This window comes from Vigna unguiculata, chromosome 3, assembly GCF_037176805.1.
Source record: "Vigna unguiculata cultivar grain cowpea cultivar isolate G323 ecotype 2 chromosome 3, ASM3717680v1, whole genome shotgun sequence".
Lineage (NCBI taxonomy): Eukaryota > Viridiplantae > Streptophyta > Magnoliopsida > Fabales > Fabaceae > Vigna > Vigna unguiculata.
In genome coordinates, this window is record NC_140794.1 from 57387496 (window position 1) to 57395731 (window position 8236).

General features: G+C 32.8%; 1 protein-coding gene across 1 annotated transcript; it reads right to left on the reverse strand.

Moving 5' to 3' along the window:
• Nucleotides 1–4957: 4957 nt before the first annotated feature.
• Nucleotides 4958–8236, reverse strand: LOC114177433 (protein KINESIN LIGHT CHAIN-RELATED 3-like). The gene is made up of 3 exons (XM_028062766.2): nt 7985–8236; nt 5533–7534; nt 4958–5373 (listed from the first exon to the last, which is right to left on the reverse strand). Exons 2-3 carry the CDS (start codon nt 7506–7508, stop codon nt 5190–5192), a joined length of 2160 nt encoding a protein of 719 aa, XP_027918567.1. The 5' UTR covers nt 7509–7534; nt 7985–8236; the 3' UTR covers nt 4958–5189.

Genomic DNA, 8236 nt, shown 5'->3' on the forward strand with positions numbered 1-8236 from the left:
CTTATAATAAACTCTTAAATGTAAGTATAGGTTTGAGACTCACTTTTATTTCATTAGTTGTGCCAAGTGAAGTGATGAGGCCCAAGTCAGTCTACCAGTTTTTTTCCAATTTTAGAAAAACTCCTCGTTTTTCCATTCAACCATTATCTTTTTTTTTCCTTCACTCACTCAAAAATTTGTTCTTACCCTTGCTCTCTTGTGATCCAGAAGCTGAGTTAGGACAAACAGGTACTCTCTTGAGTCAACCGAATGCTCTCCCTTCGCATAAGTAGGACTCAAACCCTAGTCTCTTTATGTTTCTATTATATGTTGGAGCTTTGATTTCACTTCAATCTCTACTAGGATCTCAGTTTTGTCCCCCTTGTTCTTTTGTGCCGGCGTAAGCTTAAGTTGTACTGTGGTACTCTTCTTTTGGGGTCTTGTTTTTATTGGGCTAACATCTGTCAAGGTAAGGGGAGCTAGATTTGTTCACGTTTTTTAAGTATATTGTGTGTTTTGGTTTTGTTTCATGTTTAAGATGTATTTGATGATTATGGTTGTGTGAGAATGAGCCTGACCGTGATTTGGTATTGATTTTCTAGTTTGCATGCGTGAGCAGGGAGAAATATGCTATTCTCGCCTAAGCGAGCAAGCCTCGCCTAAGCGAGAGTAGTAGAAACTCACCTAGGTTCTACTTGAGTTATTGCTCAAGCGATGAACTTCTGTTTTGAGCGAAGAGTAATCTCCCTCAAACGAGAAGGTCTCGCTTAAGCGAGAATTCACAGAACCTCACAGTGCTCATTGTTCGAGCTCTTGCCCAAACGAGAACGCCTAGTTTAAGCGAGAACCCCTAGGGAGGACTTTTAGCTTGAGCGAGACTGGTGCAAGGACATGCTTTATTGCTGCTCTCCTCTCTAATTTGGTTGTTTGTCTCCATGATTACCTTAAAGTATGAAGTATGATGTCATGTATGATTTATGTGATATAATGAGGCCGACATTTTGATGTGCTCGGTATGAAATGATTATGGATGTGTAAGAACATGTATATGGTATGAGCTTAATGTAATTCCATGAGGCTCTTGGAAAGACTTCATGGTGGTGTTGGTAGTGTATGTAATGGAATAAGGATTCAAGCAAGGTTGCATCCCGACATTCTAATGAACCAGTCAGACTTACATAAAGTAGATTGGTTCAAATGGTGAGAGTAGTAGGAGGTCCTAGTCTCTGGCAGGATAATGACCTTAGATCATCATGGACTAACCTTGTGCGTGGTAGGGTGAAATCCATTGACAATGACTCTGCAGAACAATAGAGGTCGCCACAAGTGCAAACAACCAGTGAATTCGATCTCATTACATGTATCTGAATAATTGAGTTAGAGGGTCTTGTATTGTTTACCATCACATGTCTTGTATGCTTACTAATTCATTTGTTTATAATCTACTTGCTCATTTCTATGTTAAAAAAAATATTTTCTCTAGTCTACCCTTTCTTCTTGTATTTGTTTCTTGTTTGGTTTTCATTTTTGCGATGATCACCAAAATTGGTGTAAGCATATGTGGAGATTCCTAGAGATTATTCAGATGGTGGTGATGCTACTGTCTAGTTCATGTGTATTAGTTATTGCTCTTTTGAACATTTTTTGGAGAAATTGTTATCTTAGTAATTTTTTATTCTGTGAGCAATCCTGTTGGACAACTGTTTTATGTCTAAGTTATGTTTAATGGCATTGTGTTGTGCATTTGATATTCTTTTTCAGTATATTATGGATAACTGTAATCAGTAAATTCTTATATATTGTTTGTTGTGTTCTTTTTATCATAATATGAGATATTTTATTTACTATAATTTATCTATTAAATGAGATGTCACAATAGGATTTTTCATGAGATAATTATATAAATCTAAAAATTCTAATAATTTCCTCCATCATTAAGCGTACTTTTATTCGACAATAATTTTTAATTACATAATGAATTTGTACAACTAACTAAATTTCATTAACCAAAACAAAGTAATGAGTAATATAATTAAACATAAGGATTATGAATCTTTAATTTAGACATAATTATAAGAGGAGAACTAAATTGTAAATAAAGGTTTTGAATCCAAGAAAACATAAGATCTTGATGTAAAATAATTTACTTTTAAGAGATCCCAGGAACTTTTGAATACAACAATCATCAAATAATAAAATAAATAATAATTGACAATATTTTTTCTAAAAATACGAATACAGCTAGTGTGTAATAAAATAATTATTAGAAATATATGTTTGAGTTCAAAATTTCACATCAAATAATAATAAAAAAGATAAAATATACGAGAAAAAGAAAAAAAAAACCCACAAATCTAGAATCTTAATGTTTATATTGAATGTGATATTAGGTTTCTTAACTTATATTTAATCGGCAAAGAATCTTTTCGATTTATCAATGAAAAAGATCTCAACATTGATATCATAGTTAATAATTCTTTCCGATCTATCAATGAAAGAAATCTCAACATTGATATCATAGTTAATATTTTTGTTGATATTCAACTTAAAAGGGAGGTAAGTAGATTGTGGTAAGATCCAACGATAAAGTTGTTTGGTTTAGAAAAAGGGTGGAGATAAATATATTTTATTATGGTAGAAACTTGTTGTAAAACCTAATTTACACTTAGATAAAATTCTTAAAAATTTAAATATAAGATGAAAGTCTCATATGTAAATATGAAAAAAGTTGAGTAATATATAAAAGGAAAATATCTATTAACATTGAGCTTTTAAGGATTTTTTTTGTTAAAAGTAGTGTTATGTTCTATTATAGAGACAACTTAATCCTCAAAAGTGGTGAATCTCCCTAATGTATTTCACTATAAATTTTCCAACAAAAATGTTTGAATTACAATTTTTCTTTTAACATTTTCTTGCCTCTCTTCAAAAACTTATCTACGAGGATTAAATATAAGAAAAATGGTTGGTCTCAACAATATAACAAATCACGGTTCAAACTTTAGTTAAAGAAAGTGCTTGTATTATACACCAACCCAACATCAACATGATACAATTAACAAAAAAATAAGATGACAAAATGGATTGATATGACGAAATAGGATGTAAATTTTAACATGTTAGGTAATTTGACCGTATTTTCCGTCTATCAATTTAACAAACTAAAATATAGATTAGTTTTATTCGATTTATTGGCCTTTTTTTTAATTAAAAATAATTTAAAAGATTAATTTTTCTGTATTATACTTTTTAAAAGTGTAAATATATAATAATATTATAATTTAAATTATTAACATTTATCAATTAAGTTTTAATTATTGGTTATAATAAAATAATTTAATATATAAATGTAATGATTATTTTAATTTATCTAATTAAAAATATTAACTTATCAATTAAAAATTTAGAAAATATTTTATATGATTAAATATGATTTTAATATTTATTTTTATATATCAATAAATTTTAAAAATAAAAAAATAGAACATAAATTAACTTTTTTTAAATTAAAAAAAAAATGACGGACGAACCCAGTCCAATCCGACTCATTTTTGATAGGCCAACGATGGATTGGGCAAAAATGGCTGGACTAGCCCATTTTGCCACCTTAAAAAAATGAAGGTTTTTACTTCTTGCAACACCCTCATAATTTTAAAATGACCCTTCTATCCTTCATGATTTTGGAAATCCTTCGGAACAAGTTTTTCGAAGGTTTGAATACTCTTTTAGTCATTGTATTTGTCTTAAAATATCAAATTAGTCCTCCAGTTTTTTAAATTTTAATTTGGTCCCGATTTTTAAAAAAATAATACAATTTAGTCCTTTTCGTTAAATTTCTTGTAACAAATCTAGGATTTTTCATCAAAATTGAAGTTGTTAATAATGATGATTTGTTTTAATGACGTAATTAACATAATCATAGTGTCAATTTTGATAAAAAAAATTATTGATTCACTTCAAGAAATTTAACGAAAGTGACCAAATTGTATCAATTTTTTAAAAATTGGGTCCAATTTGAAACTTAAAAACTTTTGAAAAAAAAATAGTGACAAAAAAATAATTAAACCTTTTTCAAATTTTGAAAAACAATATTTTTAGAAGGTATGAGATGTATTTTGGAATTAGATTTTTGTAATATATGAAATGATTTATGGAACGACTTTTTTAGAACAAAAATTTTAAGACAAATTTTCTAAAACTAGCTTTTTGGAACAAAATTTTCCACTAATATCCAATTTTTCTCTCTCTTCTTCTTCCTCTCAAAATGGAGAACGAAGGTACAATAGCAAGTGCAGCTTAGTAGCAACAGTAGTGGTTGTAGTCACAATACTATTTAACTAGTATTTGTGTTGATGTGAATGAAGGAACCAAATTTATGTTATTTTTAAAATTGACGACTTAATCGGAGCTTTAAATATTATGCAGACCAAATGAATAATTTATATAAATGCAGAATCCAAAAAGTAATTTAGTTTATTTAGAAATTTTCATATTGTATAGATTTCTTTTTTACAAATATTTCATACAAATTTAAAAATTTACTAAAACCATAATTTTTGTCTATCTTATTTCATAAGATTCACTATCACACCATCCCTAAATAATAGGGTGGATATTAACTATTTCTAAATAAAAATACCTGTACACCATCACAATAGGAAAAATATATTTATAATTTAAGCATCTTTTCAATTTTTGACCAATAAAAGTACATTTATAAAATAAAAATATTGTATAAATATAATAATTTACACGAAATTATTTTAATGATACTAAAATATTTAGAATAAAATTATTTGAAAACAACACTTTAAAAAAAATAACAATTATTTTAGCTAATAAAATTCAAATTATATATACACGCACATATTAATAATTACATACCTTCAGTGTAAATATTTGTTAGTATTGATGAATTACAAATCATTGTTATTATTCTGACATAATTTTGGTAAGATGATAATTAAACGTAACAGTGAAATGGAACGAAGAAAATAATGTTCTATACAAAAAACAATGCATATCCATCCAAATAAGGTAAATAGTTACATGGTATCTACAAATTATTAGTAGAGGTTTGGACAAATATTCAGCATTTAGACTCTTGATTATTCATTGGATTTGATTTTACCCACAAAAACTACCATTGTTCCATTTCTAGAATTCCCGTAAAACATGGACCTTTTCACACCACACCTATCTAGCTATAGTCATATATAATCATGATCAAAAAGGTTCTCCAGTGACTTAGTTTTTCTGTTCCGAACTTTCCCTGTTTCCTTCAACAACTCCTCCAACCTTCTCTTCTCATCAGCAACATCAGGATTTGCAGTCCCAAGCTTTTCCTCCCTCATTACCACAATGTTTTCAAGAATTTCAATTGCCTCATCCAGCCTGAAATCAATTATAACACAACTACATCAGTGTTCACGAGTCACATGTATGACTTCATTATGGTTCCTAGTAATATACAATATCAAACAACTTCGTATAATGCCACAATAACTAGAAATGCTGCAGAACTCTGGTAATCAAAGAAGATTTTAGATATACCTTCCAGTTGCATCATATGTTCCAGCAAGATTGCCACATACTCCAAGTGTTTCAGTGTGATAGGGTCCATTCTCTTGTTCCAAAATGGCCCTTGCTTCTTCAAATAATGCTGCAGCCTCATCCAGGGAATGGAGTTGAACACAAGCAAGTCCCATTTGATTAAGAACAGTACCAAAGAAAGCTGATTTCTTTCCTCCACTAGCACGAAGCTTGGACACGGCATTCTTGAGACAGTTATAAGATTCAGTGTAGTTCTTCAACACAAAGTACATCACCCCCATCTGAGCTTCAATTCCTGCTATGGTGTTTATCTGACCAGAGACATCATTAAGTATGGTTAGTGCCTTGTGAAGCAATTTAAGTGCCTCTTCTAGCTCATTTATCGACTCGTAGATGGCTGAGACATTCATAAAACCGTTTGCAGTTTCCTCTGGAGGGACCCCAGGCATGGGATTCTCATAGATTTTAAGTGCCTCCTCACAGTATAATTTTGACTCCTTAATCTTCCATGTTCTGCTATACAAGTCAGCCAGACGCACATAAACTGATCCCACAGCAGGGTGGTTCTCACCTTTGTGGATCTTGAAAACCCTCAATGCTCTCTGATATCCAAAGATGGCTTCATCATATCTAGCCAAGGATAAGTACGTGTCTCCAATGTTGCAGTCAACAAACGCCACTTCCACTTCTTGCCCATTTGCCACCATTGCCATGCTGGCCAACACAAGATGCTCCAGGGCTGCTTCGTGTTTACCATCTGCTTCGCATATAAGCCCCATCAACCTCCTATCAGCAGCCTCTTCAAGAGATGAGGGTGAACCATTTGCTCTGTGGATATCAAGGGCTGTTTGGCACATCCTCTCCGCCTCCTCAAATTGCAATGCATGAAAGTTAGCCTCAGCCACATACCTACATGTTTCGCCAACTCTTGCGTCTGTTTCTCCCAAAACCTTCTTCTGTAATTCTAACCCTTCCATGTAGCACTTGATTGACTTCTCCAGCTGCCCCGACATAGCATAAATGTCTCCCAGATGCATGTGGCCTGCGAATTTAGCAATGGCGTGCTGTTGGCCTTCTTCAATAGCAGGAATCTCGATTGAGCGCTCTACTAGCGGAATTGCTTCATTGAAATTGCCCAGAGTGCAATGTATCACTGCAGTAACATGTAAACACATGGCCAGGTCCAAATTTGGTCTCCCATAAGCAGCATTTCTCTCAAACAGTTTCTTTGCTTGAAGGGCTAATTCAAGAGCTCTCGTTCGATTAGTTCCAGATGAAATTACGTCCCTTGCTTGGTTTAGCAAAGCTTGTCCCAGTTCAGGCTTATCCAATGCTGTCCCAGAGGAAATCTCAATTTGACCTGAAGACAGTGATCTTCCACCAACAGTTTTCTTCACACGGTGAACAGCTGCGTTCTGTTTTTTCATAGGGCTGTCATTTTTCCTATCAATAGGAGGTTTTGCAGTAGGGCTTTTTGCTATTGGTGATCTTGCCTTTGATGGATTTTCTGGGAACAATTGTGACACTTTCTTTGGTTTTTGTGAAACAACACAGCTTAAAGTTCTTGTCTGAGTCTCACCCACCTTATCTAGCTTCTTATCACTCATTGTGGAAGGAATTTCCCTGCTAGAATTCCCTTGTTTCTTTTTCTCCACTTCATCTTTCACTATCTCCTCCTCTCTCTTCTGCCCTCCAAATAGAGAGAACAATTTTGATGAATAGGATCTGGACTCACTGCCATCGTATCCAAAAATTCGCCTTGAGGATGATTGATCAGAGCTCTGCATGTCACAAGCATTTCCATGAAGCCGTTGAATTACGGGACTTTCAACCACCCTCTCAACATGAAAAGTTGGACCAATACTTTGGCGTCTTTCTTCACTCAAGGAACTCTTTGGACTTGATGTTCCATTAAAGGGTAAAGTGTAACCAAACCTATTCATTACATTTACTCCCCTTTCATCGTTAACTCCCATATTTGATTCCTTAGGAACCAGAATCACTGGGACAATCAATATGAAACACAAAGTACATAAAATGAACCCTTATTCATGTATAAAAAAGCAAACATTATCGATAAAAAGCAAATGTTATAACCGGAAGTCATGCAAAGCAAAAAAGAACGCACTTGAAGCCATGTCAAAGAGAAAGGAAATCCTAACGACAAGATCAAAGAGATGGCACCCAATTGATGGAAAGAACATGGTTACCGGTTATCATGCAGAGGAAATGCATGAAACTAATGTTATTGGAAACAATGATCAGATTCCCATTTCACAACTCAAATAAATAATTCTGACAGGCTGAAACGATTAATTCTATAAACACAAAGAACATAATCAATGATGCAGCAGCAGAATCAAATTAAAAAGGTAAGAAAACCAACATAAAGCGAATATATATGTTCAATTTGGTGTATCCTCATCTTGGTATTAAAAAATGGAAGCTATACCTTATAACAATGGGGGCCAAAACAATGAAAGGGTATAATTATATACCCTCGGGATCGTTAAAATTCCAATTCTTTGGGTAAGAATGAAACGTAAACTGTACAAAGAAGAGAAAAAAAAAATGTAGAAAAAATGTTTGAGTTTTTGAATAAGAAGAATTGAAGGGTGAAAAGGGTTTTGGTTTTGCGGAGCTGGAATGGAATGTCAAGACACTTCTTCCCAAACCAGCCAACCGCGCGCAACCGTAACTGTCA